Raw genomic sequence first — 18,951 nt, 5'->3', positions numbered from 1 at the left:
CAGTTTGTCGTCATCACAGTTTGTCTTAAAGCCGGCCTGGAAACCTCGTCTTGGACCATGGTAAGTTGAGTCCTCCTTCTCTTTTGCTATGCTTCTGTTATCTCTTTTCACTTTTACGTGGCCGCTGATACCTGTGACTAATTTTACATCCTCTTCTTATCGCTAAATCCCTTTATGGTATGTTCTCGCTAGGCTTGTAAATGTAAACCAGGTGAAATGTACGGTACCTCTTTTAAGTTACCGGAGAGCATTCAGTGTTTTAAGCCCAAGGAAGCGTGATTAAAATGGCTCGAGTAAATTGTAGCAGTGCTCAAATCACAAAACCTTTTGTGATACTTACTGTCCTCTGGTTGCTCCTAACAGTTCAGTCACATCGCCATCTGGGGAAGCATCGGCCTGTGGGTGGTGTTTTTCGCTATCTATTCCTCCTTGTGGCCCCTCATCCCTCTGGCACCTGACATGTCAGGCGAGGTAAACACACATGCCGGCGTGCACACGTACACATGCTTCCCCCAGTCCCAAAAGAAACTGCTGATATAATCAGCTATTATAGACACATCTGTAGCTCCTTATGATTCATTTTCTGTAGAAAGGAGCTGGTGGGAAAACCTTAAAAAAGATCTTTGTAAGTAGAGCCAGAGGAGTGTAAACTGTCAGACCTCTGGCTTGTGTTGCCTAATGACTTAATTGGGCCAATTTGCCCTGTGTTTGTGTTAAAATTTCTCCCTCAGCTCTGAGTATCCACAGGTGAAACTGAAACAGTGAGGCCGTCTAGAAGCTAAGCAAAGAGAGACACGGGTGACTGATAGCCTAAAAATGTACCCGACAATCATTCAACCCCTTGAACATCAATCACATCCGTCCTATTATCCTTCCACTCATTTTCTTTCGTGTTGGATGCTCGTATTGAACATCACTATGAGACAAAGGCTTAAGGCTGCTTTAGCCATCAGGTTTCATTCAGTGTTTCTCTGCTCTTGGATATCAAAGATGTCAAAGAGCTCTGGCTGTGGTTTCAGCAGATACACCTGCGGTTAAAACCTTCTGTTTATGTGGGACAACAACTTGGAAGAAAGTTGTCTTAAAGACAGAGGAGGTAAAATTGCTTTTTGTCAGACAGAGAAAGAAATGAGGGACTACACCAAGGCCCAGAAAAGTTTTAATTATTCAAATATTTTCTTTACTTTTTTCCTTTCAGGACCCGGTATTTACGTGTGAATGTAACTACTGTAACTGTCACCACAGGTGGTTAATGGGAACCTATTAAACAGGTGAAATTTCCCAGTACATTGTGGGCAGGAGACTGAGGCATCTTTTCATTGCGTAACAATAACACTGCAGGAAACCATTCAAAGAAAAGAGGAAAATAACATCTTACAACAAATGTTGTCTTTGCAGAGGTGCTGTGTAGAGATCCCTCTACAATTCACCTAATGTGAAACTGTTCCTTAAAAACAAAAGTGGGTTTTAGTCTTGTTGACAAGTAAGAAAAACTTGGGGTTTTATTACTTAAACAAAGCTTTATTCGTCCTGTGTGCCCAATTTGAGATGAATACTTTATGCATCTGAGGCCTCAGCTAACATGTAAAATGTAACACATTCATCACTGTTTGATTATTTGTGGGCATTTCAGACCGCTTGAGATTGTTCAGGGAAATGTAGAAATAAAAGGAAGAAAATGGCTTGTGAAACTCAGTCCGGGTATATTTTATGTGGACACGCTGAGTTAGTGGATTAAAATCCTCTGAACATATTGTCTCATAATAAACAGCTACAGTGTACTGCCTTATGTGAAGCTGAATAGAAGTGAAAAATATCTGCGCACAGTTATATTTTGGTAAATGACCATGAACTTCAGAAACGGCAGCCTTATTTTTTGTTTCTCAGATTGAGGATTGGGTCTTTTTTCATGTATTATTGCTCAGTAAATTATTATTTTTGGAAAGAGTTTGACATTTAATTAAATGGTGAAAATGAGTAACGTCTGTTAGATATAATAATACAGCCAGCAGACAGTTGGCTTAGTCTAGCAGTAAGACTGGTTGCAGGCTGCAGCTTTGTTTGCCAGTAACAGGATCCACCTACTAGCACCTACAAAGCTCACTGATTAACACGATATGTCCTGTTTGTTTAATAATAATAATAATGATAATAATAATAATGGATACTTTATTGATCCCCATGGGGAAATTACTTGTTTTTCTCTGCATTTGACCCATTCACTCAGTGAAGCAGTGGGCAGCCCACTAAGCAGGCGCCCGGGGAGCAGTGTGTAGGGACGGTACCTTGCTCAGGGGTACCTCAGGGTAGCCGTTAAGTGGATTCGAACCGCCGACCTTCCGATCATGGGGCGACCACTTTACCTACTGAGCTATCCCTGCCCATAATCGGTATAAAATCCAAACACGTCTCTTTTTTTTACAGAGTGTGCGTGCTTAATGTTATTTTGGCTCACAGAGCAATAATCCTGCACATATGAAAGCAGTAAAATATTATTTTTACACTTTGGTTTTTGTACAGATCAAACAAATGAGATGGAGCATGTTAAGTGGTGATTTTTGGATAGCCCCTGCTTCCAGTCTCTATATTTGGCCAGATTAACCTCCGGCTTGTGTACATTCATATATACCACAGAGATATAAGAATGGTATCAATCTTCTCTTCAAACATTCTGCCAGAAAGCAGAGGATTTTTCCCAAAATGTCACGCAATCCCTGTAGGAGCTACAATTCTGAGTCAGATCTCCTTCATCTCTGATCAGTTCTGTTGGGGAGATGATTGCAGGTTTTGCTTTTGGAAAGGAAGATCTCTGTGGCAGATTTTCTTTGTTAACCTTTGGACTGAAGAAAGAATTTCTATGTTGCGTCTAGTTGCATGTAGTATTCTCATCTGACAGAGGTCTTACTACTGCAACAGTATGTTTGGCGTACAATAACTCCACATGTTTTGGGTACTTGTTTGTGCGTAACACAGTAAATAACATAAGTAGGTGCACATGTACAGAAATGCTGACTGCTATACCCTCACTGGGCTCAGTGTACTACTCACTCAGTAGTACGTACACACACACACACACACACACACACACACACACACACACACACACACACACACACACACACACACACACACACACAGGGAGTAGGTATATTAGCTTAATTCTATCCCCTGTCTGTGAAGCCTGCTGCTTTCATCCGTACCCTGCAGCACTTGACTGAAGACAGTAATGGTGTCCTCTGGGTAGTGGGTAACTCTATGCCCAGCCCTAACTCAGGGATGCCAGTATATCATCAAACAGGGACACATCTCTGAAACTCGAGAAGGAGTCAGAGACACAGGCACCACTTCCAAGACCTTGTAGCCTCTGAAGAGTAGGATTATTCACAACCCTGATGAAGCCCCGCATATTTCACCATAGCCTCCCTAATGTGTACTTGAAGGTAAAAAGAAGAAGAAGAAAAAGCGCTCTCTGTCCTTTATATCTACTTTCTTTTATGCTCTCGGCTTTTTCCTGCCTTCTCCTTTTGTTCACCCCACCCCATCTCTGCCAGCTGAAAAACTGCCCGAGGGCCTACAGCATAACAGACACCAGAGCTCCCTTCCAGTCCTGCCTCGGCTCTCACACACAACCCAGCTCACCACCTTTAACATGTTAAGCAGCACTCGGCTTCACAAGAACCCATTCATCAATGTCAGGCAAAATATTCCTTGGACGTACGACCGGGCAGGTGCTGAATCAATCGTCCAAACACCCCGAAACAGCTCGTATGGTTTTCACAGGTACTCCCTGAGAATGGCTTTGTCCCAAATGATCACCTCACTGAAGTCTGAAACAAATATCAAAAGAAAATGTCAGATTATTCTGTTCAGGCAGCGTAATCTGCCACACTAAGCGGCTTAGCCTCACCTCAGGAGATGTCTCATGCACACTCTGTCGCACTGACCTGTTGCCTGCTGACATGCCTGTGCTATCAATGCAGCTGTCTCCCTGCACACTTTGTCCCCCGCTCTCTGCTCACACCTCTGCTGTTTTCCAATTTCTGCTGCAAGCTGCAGCGGAGCATCTATCACTCAGTCAGACTCGAGTGCTTGTCATCAGCATATGGATTGTACACTGCAACGGCTTCTTCACAGTTTCTGCTCAGAGACTCTTATTTTTCAAAAAGGAATAGCTTTGCAAAGATGTTTGTTGATGTGTAGCAGGCCAGGAATACACAGGGCTTTCTGTGACAGCCTGTGTGACATGGACAAGAATGAAAACAATTTCTAGAGAAACAGATCAGCTTAGTGACTATTATGAATGATTTTTATTCAGGACTGCTTTTATTTAGTTTAACGTTAGTTGAACTCTTCTACCAAACCACTACATCGCTCCTGTCTTCAGTCGTCTGTTAGCCACTTTATTCCCCCTCAGAGTACGCCTCCTGAAATATCTGCTCTATTTTGAAGCAGTGAAGCAACTTGTAAACAGAAAATATTAATGCAGTAATGGAGGAAAATGGAAGAGCTGCAAGAGTTCAAGCTATCAGTAAGTGTGAATCAGTGTCATTTATCTAAACTACGCTCCATAAAATGCGCATCAGCGTGCTGCGTGCATCCCAGCCAGAAGGTCGTGGGTTTGAATTGGGAACTTTCTTCGGACTTGTCTGTGTGGGATCTCTCTGGGTACCAAACACATCCACTTTAGGTCAAATTGGTGACTCTAAATTGGCCATAGGTGTGAATGCTTGCCTGTGGTTGCCTGTTACTCTGTGGTAGCTCTGCAATAGGTTTGCAGTCTCTGTGGTAGACTCGACAGCTGTGAATCGGATAAGTGGGAGAAAATGGACGGATGGATGGTTGGATGTCATATTAAAAACACAGACATGGATTTTCTAAAAAATTCAGTTATTTATTTTTAGTAGCTTTAAAAAGTGCTTACTGCTTTCATAAACGACAGTACCAGTAACTTATTTTACTCTGTCATTGTATTTTGTGCGTTTGAACTTGCAGGGAATCACTCATATCTGCTTATTTCAGCATAGGGTGGAGGAAAAAACCCTACCTCAGCGAAAGCTGAAACCTGTCTGAAACCGCTAATCCATCATCTGTCATATTTAGCTTTCAGTTACAGTTGTTTATTATTGTTTGTAGCATACCTGAAAAGGAATCTAAGATTTGAGTGTTCACTGCCAAATTTCCTCCAAGCGCCAAAAGTCCTGCCCGTGATGAATGCTCTTGTCTGTGAAATAAAAGTCCTAATGAGCTTTTCTTTACAAAACAAACACACAACAGAGCAAAGAAACACGGCAGGTTATCAGATCTGACTGCAAAGTCTGTTCACGGATTAGAATTATTGTCACAATCCCCCCAAAACCTGCCCTATAATTGGTATATCTTCCTGACTATTTAACTTTTTTGAAATATTAGAAATATTATTCCACATCGTTGAGGCTGCCTTTGTCCCTTAATTCTTATAATCCTCCTCCAAGACTGAAGAGTGTTCTTGTCTAAGATTGACAAGCACCACAACACACATTTAGTGTAATTACCTAATTAAATGTACAGTAAGAGTAAAGAGTTTTTATTAATGCCACATGTGGAGTTGGCTGTGAGACTGCTGACTTGTGTTTATAAAAGTCATAAGTTATATGTTTCTCTGCTTTTCCTGCTGTCTTTATTAAGCAACACAAAAATAACATGGAGTCGATGAAAAATACAACAGAGGAAGTTGTTTGTTTTCCATATTCTGCATTTTTTGGGTGGGTGTGTGTCTCTGCTGATGACATATGTAGAAGTAGTGGACTTGTCTTGTCTTACTAAGGCTCCCTGTTCGCCGTGTTATTGCCTTTGTTGGACGATTTTTGCGTTTCATACCCTTCTGTTATCGGATTGCTAGCTATGCTTCCATAACAAGTCTGAACTTTGTATTTGCACAAGAAAGGCCGCTGAGGGTTGAAACCACACTTGGCCAAATATATACTTTCATCTTCAATTTCCCTTCTCTCCTTGAAGCCGACATGCACATTGGTGTCCGGTCAAGCCAGTTGAGGGAAAAAACATAGATGCAGACTGAAGTCGAAGACAGGATGTAGCATATTAGTCTAACCGTCTCCTCTCAGCCTACCTGAAAGCAAAAAGAAAACGTCAAACACAGAAGCTCTGTGTACTCAAACTGCCACTGTCTGAATATTAGCATCTCTTGGATGCAGCTGCTAAGTGTTATGAAGTTGCCTTTTCACAGTCTTGTTTGCAGAATCCAGAGCATATCTTGGGCCTGTGGAGTGAATAGTGGAGCAGTGGACAAACTCAGCTCACATTTACCATTACAATGGCAGGTATTAGCATAATTCAAGCTGCTGAGACTATGGGCTTTCTTAGGCATGAGCACCTGGCTGCTCATGCCTAGGATCAAGGATCAAGTCTTGATGGAAAAACAATCCTAAAATACTTTTGAGTTTTCCCTTGAAGCTTTTTTCTGAAGTTAAAGGATTTACGTCTTTCAATAAAGTTACCTTTTTGATGTTCTGTATGTTTAAACTTTTATTTAAACCAGGTAGATTTGCAGATCACAAATTACTTTTTTTCCTGGAACCTCTTCATTCAGATTCCACCTTGATAAGCAGACACAGCTCTGATTTTGTTCACTGGCCCCTGATCAGCTTTGTGGGGGCAGATTTTTAACTGCTTTTTACTATTCATCACACTGGTTTTGCATGACGCACAGTCCAAAATAATCCTTAATTATGTTGTAATGGGGGTTAATAAAGCCCCTCAGACAAGCTGCTTTATCTCCTCTGCCTTTTAAGGACACCCTTCAGTCCTTATATATATATATATATATATATATATATATATATATATATATATATATATATATATATATATATATATATATATATATATATATATATATATATATATATATATATATATATATATATATATATATATAGATAGATAGATAGAAAAGATAGAAAAGATAGAGACGAAATACTGTTAACCTGACTGTCTGCAGGTTTTACACACAGTTACTGTCCCTCTGTTTACAAAGGCAGAGGCGTCATGGTGTGATTATTTTACATGTAGTTGTTTTTTCCTGTGTAATAATATTCAACACTGTTATCAATACATTTTTCAAAAACGCCTCTCTGTGCAAAATGGGTTCAAAAACATAAACAGCTGTGGGATCCTGTTAGTCCGTGATTTGAACAGGAGGAACAAATCGTGGCAGGATCAGCCTGATGTTATTTGTATCCTGCTGCAACTTTACTGTATAAAGAGCAAACATCTCCAACATGTCAGGAGCAGTTAGTCATTACAACAAGTGTTTGTAAAGTAAAAATCACGAATCTGGGATCCTGTTTGTCTGTGATTTGAACAGCCCAGCGCTGCTCCTGATGCAGGGGAAACCAATCCTGCAGGGAGACCTACCTCAGCAACTGTGCAGGTGAAGCCAAAGGGCAGATTTGCTTCACCGTATTTTCTAGTCTTTGTCTTAGAGTGAAGTTGGGTTGGAAACATATTCAGTGATGCTTCATCTCCTGCTTTGCGTTTGTGTGGGCGCCCCGTGCTAGCAGTGTCCAAGCGGTTTCTTTTTTCCCCTCTTCATACCGCGCCCCCCCTGCAATGGCTCTACGCCCCCCCTAGGGGGTGGGCACCACACTTTGACAGTGTGAGAAGGATGAGTTAGGATGACCATCTCATCGCAACAACCAACCAATTTCTAACCCATTATTAGGAAATGTAGCATGAATTTATCAACCCAACACTGGCGCCGTTGCTGAAACCAAAACAGATTTCATGGACTAGAGGTAAAACATGCAAAATATATTGTTGTTGTGCTGTTTCAGCAGACACCCTGTTGTATGATTGCCCTCTGTCTATTACCATGACTGGACCACAAGGACATAACCTAAAAAGAAAGAGCAGAGGAAATGCAAACGTGCCATGTAGCATATGATTCACTGCATATTTATCATATAAGGCTGAATACCTCAAACCAAGTTTGACACAGTGTGGCTCAAAGTAAATAACAGCAGTGTTTGCACTGCTCAGCATTTTGTGTGTGTCAACATATGTGTGTGTGTGATTGCTTCTGTGTGTCTAGTCTGTCTGTGTGTGGGTGTGTGGCCACGAGGGGGTCAATGCCTGTCAAAACACACCCTTCCATGCCAGCAGACACTACTGTCTGTCCAGCCAGACAAGTTTATTGGTTTGTCCTAAAAATACAGCCCTGCTCCCCGGACCTCTCTCACCCTGTCCAGCTCCCAGGGGGCCCCTGGAATGAGACATTGCTAGCATCTACCAACTCTGATGGCCCCGCTTGTAGTATTGGAGCCTTTCCAGATGCCTGAAGGCAAACATTTGTTGTTTGCAACTGGTCAGATCTGTTTGGATTTTTAAAATTTGGTGCAAAAATAACAAACTGAGAATGATTAATGCTGTTTGTTTACGTCTGGCATTGCTATGTTGCTTTCTCAGCATGCAGTAGAAATTATTATATCAAATGTCATCATCAGAATAATTGAATTTTAGGGTAAACTTGAGATTGGAAGCATCAGGCCTTTGTGTGTTTACATTGCTCAGATTTAAATACGGAGAAGTATAAATATTGTTCGGTTTGAGAACGACTAAAAGGTTTATTTTTCTAAACTCTTTGATACGTCTCAGGACAGCTTAAACACCCCCATCAAAAGGCACGATACAGCGGATGAAAACAAAAATAATTAAACTGACTTAACACAAAAAAACAGTAAATGTTTCCACCGGGGTGCGTAATTTCAAAATTGATGTGAAAATATCTCGTGCTTCACAGCAATTTTCCCTCATCTTGTGCATTTTCAGCCTCCAGGTGACACAGAAAAGCTCTATTCATCCGTGTCCCATCTCACACTGTAGGGGAAAAAACATTTTTGATTTCCTGTCATTTGGGGTTTCCTCTCCCCCGGTGTTTTGTCAGACATCAAAGTCAATTTGCAGGTAATGGCGAACAGATTAGCTCATTTGAGCAAACCTGAGCGCTTTGATAGTTCTGACACTGATCGGTGTGTATGTGTGTGTATGTGTGTGCGTGCCTGTGCATCCTTAGGGCCATGTCTGTGTCATGTTACAGGAAGGACACTGTCGAGGGGGCCTTAGCAGTTTAAACAAGCGGCGCATTACAATGCAAGGACCGCCAGTTTTGCAGTTTGACATGTAATGACAGATAGTCTCACTGCAGTGGGCCAAAGCAAACATCATCCTCACACTCATAGCTTAAAGGTTGTTGCCCCCACCAGAACGACCCACTGCCTTCCCGGCACCCTGGACACAGAAAGTAACCCCATTACTCAAACATGAACATTTCTAACTTACTGTGTTTAAATATCATTTGAAGGATTTATGTGAAAACGGAGGGAATGATTTCTGTCTGAACTTTTATTCAACTCAAAATTTATGATCTGTTGGAGACAATGAACCTTTTTTTTTTTTTTTTTGCATGTAATGGGGATTTCACATAATTGTCTGACATTAAGGCCAAACAGTTAATCAAGACAACTATTTGCAAATTATTCTACAATAACAACGACTGTTCGTGCAGCTGTACAAGAAAACATAAGAAATGAGCCAAACATTATAAACTAGCTTTCGGTAACCCATTTAAAGCCGCTGAACAAGACATCTTTAACTGCTTTTGGTTTTCTGGAGTGATAAACTGCCAACATTAAACCTGAACTCACATAATTACATACATTACACTTCATCAACACTCACTTAGATTGAGTGGCTGCTGCAGTCGACGCACCGCAGAAGGCGTTTCTGTGTCTGCGCTGACGCACCGACGGGAGCTCTCAGCACGGCTCACATCTGAGCTGTTTTCCTTTGAAAGAGATACCGCTGTCTAAATAGATCACAGGTACTTCCTCCGCCCTGTGGAGGGGGATGCAAACAAAAACATGGTATCATTTAGTCATGGAGGATTAACCCACACTGAGTCGGTTATTTAGACCCATCTTCTCTCTGTTTCCACAATAAAACCGCTGCTGTTGTTATGTATGTGTTTGGATATGTGGCGCTGTAGAGGATGGTAGTGGTTGTGGAGCTCTTGTGTTTCTATCTGATCTGATTTCTATTGTGTGTGTGTGTGTGTGTGTGTGTGTGTGTGTGTGTGTGTGTGTGTGTGTGTGTGTGTGTGTGTGTGTGTGTGTGTGTGTGTGGGGCAGGCGGACATGATGTTCAATTCAGGGGTCTTCTGGATGGGCCTGTTCTTCATCCCAGTCACCTCGCTGATTTTCGACGTGGCCTACAAAGTGTGAGTCTTCTCCCCGCTCTCCTCGCTCATCATCGCTCTAATGCACATCCAGTTCAGGAAATTCCTGCAGAATCTCTCATATCTCCTGAAGCAATTCCCGCCCAAGTTTTTGTCCAGACTTCCAAACGTTTCTAGCGTTTCCATTCTGCAAGTCGAAATATTGCATTTCTGGTCTGGTTGACATCAGCCTGTTGCAGATTCGAGGTGTCAGGAGCAATTTGTAATGTCAGGGTTTTTATATTTTCTGATTCACTCCGACCAGCTTGAATTGGTCGAACTGGTTTTAAATATCAGCCTGTGGAGGTTCAGTCGTGTTCAGACATCTGCTGTATGATTCTGGTTTTACAAACCTTTGTTTCATTTACAGTGTGAAGAAGGCGTTCTTTAAGACCCTGGTGGATGAGGTGCAGGAGCTGGAGGCGCTATCTAAAGACCCTGGAGCAGTAGTGCATGGAAAGAGGTACTGTTACACCACATTACCGCTCCTCCACTCTTGCCTTTACAGCAGGATTTTGTCTGAAAGTAGATCAAATTTATGTTTAATAAAAAGTAGATGAAAATTTATGTCCCTACAAAAACATTAAGCAGTGAGAAAAGGTGATAAAATCTGTGTAATATTATAATAGTTAAAAAAAATCTTTTTCTCTAGAAAAGTGTTTGTTTGTGTTTGTATGTGAAGCGAATAAATTGTGCATTATCATTCTCTTTACTGTGCATGTACCACACATGTAGGTGAGGAAGATTTACAGTCTTTGCTCGAGATAAATAAAGTGCTCAGCAGCACTTGTTTTTGATTTGTTTTTATATCTTTCTTTGTACCTTGTAGTCTTGGAGTCATTAGACATCCGAGAACATTTATCAAATTATCTAAATAATGACACTCGTAATTGTCAGGTTGTAATTCTCACTGGCAATGTCAGATTTTGGCAAGTGATAACACAGAAGTGCCTAAAACCAAGTAAAATGAATGCCCGGCACTAGCCGAAGTCAGTTGCTTCTCCGATCAATACCATATGACGTGAAAACAACAATTCCTTCAAGTGCCAAAAACCAAAATTTCTGTCCTAAAATGACTTTATTTGTTTTGTTGAGTGAGTACAGAGCGTTCAAGAAGGTAAAATACTTTGCACTTTGGATCATCAACAACTGCATCTTTGCATTGTTGCTTTTGTGCAACACAATACCTTATGTTATTTATGCCGTGAAAGAAAATTGGCAGCAAATTTTGCATTCCGGCGATTAAACATTGCAAGCAGGAATATGTATGAAACGTTCTGTCATCAAATTTGCAACTTTGTTTTGATATAAGCGATTAGTCTTTCTTTATTAGTGGATAAAACAACCAGATAACAGCCTTTGTTTTAGCTCATCTATCATATATAAATGACAGATTGGTAGTCTTTGTAACATCGATGCAACTCCTATGAAATCAAATCCTGGGTTAAAGCACTCTTTATTGATTTGTAGTGTTACTCACATGGCTCAGATTAACAGAACGGCAAAATGACGAATTTATGTTGTCTCGGGCTGTCATATCTCCCAACGCTATCGAGACTACATAGTTAATGCCTCGGCTATTATTGCTCTTTTCACAAAATGTGAACCATTCCCCAGAATTTTGAAGATTATCCAGGAGGAAGAGTCATCTCTGTCCTCCCAAATCCCTCAAAATGCTGTTAATACCCCGGTTCTGCTGCCAGCAGTATTCCTGTGTGAAGGAAAGAAATCTTCAAATTGCTGCTAAATTGCGGGAGTTTGACTGTAATGTCAGTAATCGTGTCATTGTCTCGTTTTTGGTTTTGGTTTTTTTTCTCCCCCTCCCAAATACTGAATGTCTCATTTTCGAACAACGGTCCTGCTATATTAAAGCCATACATTATATTTTGTATCAGCTGAAGCAGGTCCGCTCTGCTCTCTCTGGGGCCTGAGTCCGGCAGCAGCCAGCAACACAGAGCAGATCAGTGTGAGATCTGTGGCTGACTGAAAGCGATCCTCCTGCCTGGACGCTATCCCAGACCCAGCAGGCTGCAGACACACACACACGTCCGGATGCGTACAGAAGCAAACGTATAGTGATAACCGCTCAAATATATAAATGAACTTTTGCACGTAATGCTTGTAGGCAGCCACGTGCGTGCACACGCAGACATCTGTTGTTGCAAACATTTGTTAGCTGTACAGGAATGCCTTTTGGCCAAGCTGCTGCTTCAGATATTCCTCTCACAAAATCGCTTTGTTCTTCTGCGTCTGCACAGCAATGTTTCCCTACATGGTGTTTGTACCAGCAGGTATAGCAGTTGGCAGGTCCCTGCACTCTGGAGGGGCTTGGACAGCCTTGATGTATGGGTCATTAAATCTGCCTGTGGTGCTCAGCAGGCTGCTAACACACTGAATATTGCTCTGTGTGTGTGTAGTTTGACAGAGAGAGCCCAGCTCCTGAAGAACGTCTTCAAGAAGAGCACAGTGAGTCTGTACCGGTCTGACTCCATGCAGCAGAACCTGCTCCGTAAGTTACCCTCAAACCTTTTCTTTCTTTGCTTCGTTCTTTCTCATCCTTACTCGAGCTAGCTTAGATTTATTTCCTCCCAAATATGTTCTCTGTCAGGTAGGACAGATCACAGTTCGTAATTCCTCCTCTGACACATGCTACATCTCCAGAGTGTCTTCTCTTTCATCCATTGGGACACAGCAACACTCTGCTCTTTCCACTTCTTTTCACATGTAGTGTAACCAGGTGCAGATCAGTAATCGTGCCTGCAAATGGCCCCAACGTTCCCAATGTCTTGAATTAAACTTGTTTTCCAGTTGAGTTGAACTGCGCATAATATTAAATGTCACTTCTTTTTTCAATCATCTGAAAAGCTATTAGTGAAGTTGCCATTTAAAATTGGCTGTTAGTCTGCTATTAATTTACAGATTCATGGCTTCAGTTCAGTGTATTTGTTTCTCTTATGCTGGACATGAACAGTAAGTCAACATTAACATATCTATAGAAGTAAACTCAGCTGACGTTGACCTTGAAGCCCGTGTGCTTCAAGACTGAATCCACATGCCTGAATTATCCAAATATCAGGTGGTAATGACGGTGAAAATTCATCACACCGTCTTACCGACCCACAAAAAGCCTGTTTACGTGGTGCTTAAGATTTATTAACAATTTTGAAATTTTAAGGTATTGGAAAAGCCGGATAAGAGGCAGAAAACGGATGATAATGAAAAAGTAGCAGAAACTGGTGTGGCAGATTTGCAGTGACTCTCTAAGTGTGGGTTTGTGTTTTGTTCTTTTCTGTCTTTTGTCTGATCAGTTTGTTTTTTGTTTGTCTCATAGGTGGGGATGAGACCGTTGTTGTGTGATACCTTTTTAAATTCATTAATCAAACCTCGCCCTGTTTACACCTCCTGCCCCTCCGTAGCTTCCCGATAGACACCGCTCTTCTTCCTTTTCGTTGTGTACTTCCTGTCCCGCCCCTCGTGTGCCTTCGTGTGTCCTCAGTAGCTCAGTAGAATGAGATAACGATGAAATGATGAAATGTTATTCCTCCCCCACCCCACTATGCACTCGTCACAGCGGGTTCCTTTGAACTTTCCCGCTGGCCTCCAGGTACTGAGCGGGTCATTTGACACCTGAAGGTGAGTCAGGGGTCAGAGGTCAGAGGAGATCCTGTAGGAGAGTTTAGCACAGTGCTGCTTTTACGCAGAGGATAAAACTTTTGGGGGAGATGTAAACTCTCATCCTGTGTTTCCTTTTTGTCACGTGATTAATTTTAAGTCTGATGTTGTGGGAAATGTGCTTATTTGAAGCTTGTGGCAGCTCTCATATCTGTCTCTTCACTTGGTGCCTGTTGCTGACAACCATCAAGGCATTGTGCTTTTTAATTCATCTGTAAACTATTTCCAGCTGCTGCACAGTGGACGTAACCACCGTGACGCCACCCACTAGTCCCCTACTGAGGCCTTCATTTTGGCATTTTGGTCATTATGTTGGTTTTTGAAAAGGCAAATTGTCAGAAGTGCGTTAAACACGGTCAAGTTTGAGTTTAGGGACAATTAGTGGTGAGGAGACCGAGCAGAGTGCTTCACCCTCACCTCACTGGATGGGTGAGTTCTCTAAAGATTCACCTCCAGCACCGGTGTAATGTCAAAGTGGAAAATATATAGTGCATCCTGAAAGTATTCACAGCGCTTCCACATTTTGACATGGTACAACCTTAGATGGATTCATTCTTTTTTGCAGAACTTTGTAAGCTCTATTAACTTCTTTGAGATCCAGAGATGCTCAGACATTCACAGAGGGGTCCCAAAGCCACATTGTAGTCTTGGCTTTGTGCTCAGGGTCTTTGTCTGGTTGAAAGATGAACCTTCATCCCAGTCCCAGGTCCACAGTGCTCTGGAGCAGGTTATCATCAAGGACGTCTCTGCACATTGCTGTATTGATCTTCCCCTCAATCCTGACTGGTCCTCACAGCATGATGCTGCCACCACCATGCTTCCCTGTAAGGACGGTATTGGCTAGGTGATGAGCGGTGCCAGGTTTCCTCTGGACATGGCGCTTGGCATTCAGGCCATAGAGTTCAATCATTGTTTCATCAGACCAGAGAATTTGCTTCTAATGGTCTGAGAGTCCATCATTTGGCAAAGTCCTGGTTGGTGGAGTTCTGTTTTTTTCTTGTGGAAGGTTCTTTTCTCTCCACACAGCAATGCTGGAGCTCTTTCGGAGCAACCACATTGGTCTGGCTAAAGCCCTTCTGCTCGTTCACATTGGCCGAGGGGCCAGCTCTAGGAAGTGTCCCAGCCTCAATGCAATCCTGTCTTAGGCTGTACAAACAATTCCTTGGACTTTATAGCTTGCTTTGTGCTCTGATATGGACTATCCACTATGATTGTATATATTATAGACAGACGTGTGCATTTCCAAATCATGTTCAATCAACTGAATTTACCACAGGTGGTCTTCAGTCAAGTTGTAGAAACATCTGAGAGATGATCAGTGCAAACAAGATACACCTGATGTAATCTGTGAGTGCCATGGCAAAGGCTGTGCATGCTTATATACATGTTACGTTTTTGCCTTTTAGCTTAAAAACATTTCAAGAATTTCGGGCAAACTTTATTTCACTGCATCGTTTTGGATTGCGTGTAGAATTTTGAGGTGAAAATGATCCTTTTTTGGAATGATGTGACAAAATGTGGAAAAAGTGGAGCTCTGTGAATACTTTCCTGTTAACAGGCTATAAATTTGGGCCGTTTAAAGAGGAATGATTCGCTTTTGAGTTTAGAACAGCAGCTGACTTCATTTTCAGCCCTGGAGGTTTCCAGAGGTTCCTGGTCACAACGTAGGAAACAACTTAGAAACTGTTTATCGTGCCTTGCAGAAATCTAAACAGATATTTACCACAGTGACTCTAATGTGAGAGAAGCTCAAATTGGAGCTGGCTACAGCCAGAAGCTTCTTAACTCAGCATAAAGACTGCAAACAGGATCCAAAGCTTGCCTGGCAGACAGGTCAGATGTCATGTCGTTGGGCCTTGGTCACACAGAGACCAGTGTTCCAACCTGTGGCAAACACAGGTTGGAACAGATTGCAGGGGTCACCTTTATCTGCATTTTTCAAGTTTCATTACCAGCTGGAAGTTGATTGAGTAGTTGGCACGTGATTGCAGAGAAAGCAGGGTCTTCCATACAAGCTGACAGGACCTGGGACAAACTGTTAGCAATCAAAGCAAACACAAGGAAGTTTTCCATTTTGGGCTGTATATCTCTTTGCAAACAGTTTCCCTTAGCAACTGCCAATACCTTCTAGCAACCACTTGCCAACCAGTCAGGGAAAAACCATTTTGCCTTGAAGTCTGTGGTTGTCAGGTTACACCAAGTAGTTTCTAGGTGTGTGTGCTTGTATGTTCCACGGGGCAGGAGAGATGATTTTCTTTTTGTTTGGTTATCAGATTGATAAAAGCCAGCGTCTTCATCAGGATCTAACATCACTTTAAGTCTATATTGGTTGTAGCCGAGCTAACGATGCAGACGTGAGGCCTGTACTGATTTTCAGCAAGAAAGCAACCATAAGCATATTTCCCAAATTTTAAGACTTTAGATTTTGTTTGTTGATTCATGTGTCTCATATGTGTGTTTTTTTTATGTATATATATGTTTTAATTCAATGAATTACTGATCTGTACAGCCTTTGTTTGAATTTTATTCATTATGTTCACAGATGGCTACGCCTTCTCTCAAGATGAGAACGGAGTGGTGTCTCAGTCCGAGGTCATCAGAGCGTACGACACCACCAAGCAGAGGACCAACACGTGGTGAGGCGTCGGCCTTCTTGTTCACGGCCGGCCTGCTCGGAGCCACGGCGGCCGTTTCCAGTGGCGATATTTGAAGCTTAACGGGGAGAAGCGGTGGTGTGTGCGTGTGCCTCCGGCGCTGAGGGGAAGGGGGGTTTGGAAAGAGACAGAAGAAAGGGACATTGTGTCGTCTTTGGAAAAAAGGGATTTAAAAGAAAAAAACAAGGAACAAAACAAGTCACGTTCACTGTCAGCTGTAGTTGTGTGTCGCGCAGACATGATACGAGCACTGTGCTTTCTTAGCAGTCTGTGGTCTGAAGTTCTTCACTGTTCGTTTGTCTCCTTTCTGTTGATTTGAGCCAAAAGCCTAAAAATCCTTTTAGTAAATCGAAATCAAACACCGGACAGCGATTGGTTTCAGACGCTTTTGCACTCGTGAAAGATTGCCAAGGAGCAGTCGTATATACAATCGTCCAAGTACTAGTGAATCTGAGAAAAAACCTTAAAGCAAATGTAATTAAACTCCTGTGTGTGTCCAGCGCGACACAGACCACATCACAGCAGATGTTTGGACATGTTCGTTTTGTTTTTGCACTCGAGGAAGCATCTGTTGTGTGAAGCCTTACATTTTATTATGCCTTTTCTTTCCGTCGGTTTCTTTTCAAATGCATTTTATACACATGTAGATACTGTGCCTCGTTCTTGCCTCTTCATTTATTTATGTTTTTTCTGAAGAAGTTGCCTCCTGCAACCTACCGTAGTCCTGTGTCCACCGTTTTCGCAGCAGACGTATTGCTCTCGACTTAAAATTGCATTCCACGCATCCGCTCCCGTTTCAACAATCACAACGGTGCCTACGTCAAACTGTTCCCTCTTAGAAGAAACAGATCGCTTAGACCAGTGCGCCGCACACACACCTACTGTCTCCCCACCACAGAATTGCACTCCTACAATGTGAAAACTACAGATTTGTTCCTGCAGAGGTGAGGAGGAGGCTCTCTGATGGGTTTTTCGTTGAAGCTTACAGTGGCAGCAGTGGTTCCCTTCAAATGGAGATTTTATCCCTCTAACATAAGTGCCATTAGCTTAAGGGAGAGAGAGAGATTAGCCAGGAAACTCCACGACAGTATCAAAACTGCTCTGTCTCTATAGTTATTTTGTGGATTTGTATTTTTATATTGGAGACGTATGAATTTTGCATCGACCGGCTTTGTAATGAATCGTCTGTAACGTTTCGTTTTTTCTTCCTCGGATGAACTGCGGGATAGATTAGACGTGACGAGGAAACCGAGCTTTCTTAAATGTCTTGTTATTATTAATATTAATATTGTTACAGCTTGATTTATTTATAATTGACTAATGTCTGTGTGATTGCTTTCTTCTCCCTATGGGAGATCAGATTTCTGATGGTGCGAGTGTGTGTATACGTGTGTGTCGGTTTTTTGCTTGCATGTGCATGTGCCGTACGAGTGTGTGTGGGTGCGTGTGTGTGTGTACCTCTACTGTGGATAATTTCTGTGTATGCACTGCATGTCTGTGTCCTCTATGAAAGACTGGGAGGTTTCTGGCACCTCAGTCCTCCTGGTGTGTTTCTTTTATTGTATATTTGTGTGTGCGCGCGTGTGTAGTGATGCTTGCTCAAGTTGTCCGTCTGCACGACTCCAGGTATAGCTATGGTGTACTAACGTGTGCCGATGCATGGCCTGTATGGGAACGCGAGGCTGCCGGCGTGCGGGTGTTCGCGGTGAAACGCTCGACCTCGACTGTGAGAGTTTCTGACGCACCGCTCGCTTCGACAGATGTTTGCACAATGCACTCGATGTACCTTTCCAGTTGTGGATATCTGGTATTTTCTGGTTTCGGTGTAGATTTCTCTTGAGTGTACACGTTTGTGACCTTTTTTCCACGCAGTGTACCTCCTGCTTTACAGGAAAGCTCATTTGTGTTTTGTGTTTCTGATTATTTTTCTCTGCTGGTCTTTGGCGTGAAAACTTAATCGGCTGTCATCTTGTCAGAAACTTTCCAAACAGCAGAATGTGGTTGTCGTCGTTGTGGAAGGTTTGGACTTTTGCTTTCTTCTCTTTCTTTTCTTCCCAGAAAACATAAAACACACGTCGTTGTCTGTGAAGGTCGTGGGCTGCATGAATGGAAAACAAAAACTGTTCTCCGAAGTGTTAACCGTACTACTTTACTTCTCCCTCAAGTGTTGATCACTTTACAAAAGCGGAAACAAAAAAGGCGCACCTTCTAACTTTTCTTTTCGATGATTCGTTTCCTTTCTGTCTTTTTGGTCGATGATTGTTCTGCATGTTGGGACTGCAAACTTATAAGTGTTGTCTTTACTGCCACGAAGGACTACTGAAATAAACTTTACAATCACTGACGAACAATGTG

General features: G+C 42.2%; 1 protein-coding gene across 7 annotated transcripts in view; it reads left to right on the top strand.

The window, feature by feature from the left end:
• atp8a1 (ATPase phospholipid transporting 8A1) overlaps positions 1-18,947 on the top strand; it is a 111,138-nt gene extending 92,191 nt beyond the window's left edge. For 4 of the 7 annotated variants that reach the window (XM_085245139.1, XM_085245117.1, XM_085245152.1 and 1 more), the window contains 6 exons: positions 4-60; positions 364-471; positions 10,185-10,273; positions 10,641-10,733; positions 12,688-12,779; positions 16,485-18,947. In XM_085245139.1, coding sequence (XP_085101265.1) covers positions 4-60; positions 364-471; positions 10,185-10,273; positions 10,641-10,733; positions 12,688-12,779; positions 16,485-16,582 — 537 coding nt within the window. In that variant the 3' untranslated portion in view covers positions 16,583-18,947. Of the gene's footprint in view, positions 1-3; positions 61-363; positions 472-10,184; positions 10,274-10,640; positions 10,734-12,687; positions 13,904-16,484 lie in introns of all 7 variants that reach the window. The other 3 variants (XR_014888314.1, XM_085245147.1, XR_014888313.1) reach the window with 3 other exon arrangements.
• The last annotated feature ends 4 nt before the right edge of the window (positions 18,948-18,951 follow it).

Source organism: Mchenga conophoros, linkage group LG2 (genome assembly GCF_057382185.1).
Source record: "Mchenga conophoros isolate Kocher_MC1m ecotype Shallow Benthic linkage group LG2, M_conophoros_male_GT1.1, whole genome shotgun sequence".
Taxonomy (NCBI): Eukaryota; Metazoa; Chordata; class Actinopteri; order Cichliformes; family Cichlidae; genus Mchenga; species Mchenga conophoros.
The sequence above is the reverse complement of the archived record's forward strand: the minus strand, read 5'-3'. Positions and strand labels throughout refer to the sequence as shown.